The 1,343-nt window shown below is 30.8% G+C and overlaps 1 protein-coding gene across 1 annotated transcript; it reads right to left on the bottom strand.

Moving 5' to 3' along the window:
- Positions 1-271: 271 nt before the first annotated feature.
- On the bottom strand, positions 272-925 carry LOC107032748 (agamous-like MADS-box protein AGL80). Its single transcript, XM_015234313.1, has one exon. The coding sequence runs from the start codon at positions 923-925 to the stop codon at positions 272-274; it is 654 nt and encodes a 217-aa protein (XP_015089799.1).
- Between the last annotated feature and the right edge of the window lie 418 nt (positions 926-1,343).

Below are 1,343 nucleotides of genomic sequence, written 5' to 3'. Positions count from 1 at the left end.
AGCAATAAAAAATGAATAATTAAATAAATCACAATCTAGCAAATATGTTAATTTTCAGAAATTTAATAAGTGATTGAAATAAAAAATTTTGAAAAATAATTCATCGAACACGACATACATACGACTCTCATTATATTTCCAAAATAAAACTGCTGTAGAGAATCCTATGTCACACTTAAACATACAAAACCTAAAAGACATAAATTTTGAAGGGGACAACATGAACACGTAAAACAATACTAAAAAGAAGAGATATACTAGTCCAAAGACTTTACTTGTTATTGGAGGGGTTTGAATCTTGATCACTAGCATTACTTAGTGAAAGGTCATCCAACAAAGTGACAAAATCATCATCATTCAAGTTGAGTAAATCAATAAATGATGGACTTTGTGAAATGTCTATAGAGTTCTGGTAGTTATCCATTGGAATTGATGCACCCACTGAGGGGATCTCAGCTAAAGGATCCATTTGCGGTGTCATAGAAGTAAATGGAGGATCTATAATTGGGGAAGACATAATAGATGTCATTGTTATTGAAGGAGTTGATTGAGGGACATTTGATGTAGACCCCTCGTCACCATCATTCTTTTCCATTATTTTACGTATTAATAGAACGTTCTTCTTAATAACATAACTTAGATCATTGAGATAGAAAAGATTCATGTCAATGGAAATAATTTTTCCATTCAACACTTCATGCATCTCATTTGTCATTTCCTTGATCCTATTTTCCTTTCTTATCTTTAGTAGTTTTTTCTGCAACTTCTTGATTCTTTTCTTGGTGAATTCTTCCTTTGTGACCATATTTTTTGATCTCTCCAATGCTTCCAATTCTTTAAACTTTTGAAAAGTGTTGGTTGCTGCAACAAGATTGGGAAACACCTTAGGTTCATCACTATAAGGACTATATACGATAAGAGCCATTTCAATGTCACAAAGAGTGCTGAGTTCTTTTGCCTTTTTCAACAACCCTATGAGTCTTTTCTTGTATGAGACTTTTCTCTCCGTTTCATTTTCAATCAAAGCTAATATTACTTTTTTTCTAGGCATGGCTAAAGAGGAGGTATATAAGGATATATGTGTTTGTTAAATAATGTATTTGTTGTTGTTCTTGTATTTGTAGTTGTCTTTGCCTAAGATTGACCCTTGTATATATAAATAAAAATTTTGAATTCTAGAATGTTTGGGTAGTTTGAATTATAGAATTTCTTAATATAAACACTAACTGTTTTGGAATAAGTATAAATGAGAGTATATTATCTTGAAGTTGATGTTGTTTTTTGATCTGGTTTAAAACTAGCCAAATATTTTGAGTCGATCTTTTCATATAAGGAAAAGAATT

The sequence above is a fragment of the Solanum pennellii genome, chromosome 10 (genome assembly GCF_001406875.1).
Source record: "Solanum pennellii chromosome 10, SPENNV200".
NCBI classification, from domain to species: Eukaryota; Viridiplantae; Streptophyta; class Magnoliopsida; order Solanales; family Solanaceae; genus Solanum; species Solanum pennellii.
The sequence above is the reverse complement of the archived record's forward strand: the minus strand, read 5'-3'. Positions and strand labels throughout refer to the sequence as shown.

Bases quoted from the DNA above. Each gene is read 5' to 3' on its own strand.
- LOC107032748 (XM_015234313.1), bottom strand. From the start codon at position 925: ATGGCTCTTATCGTATATAGTCCTTATAGTGATGAACCTAAGGTGTTT.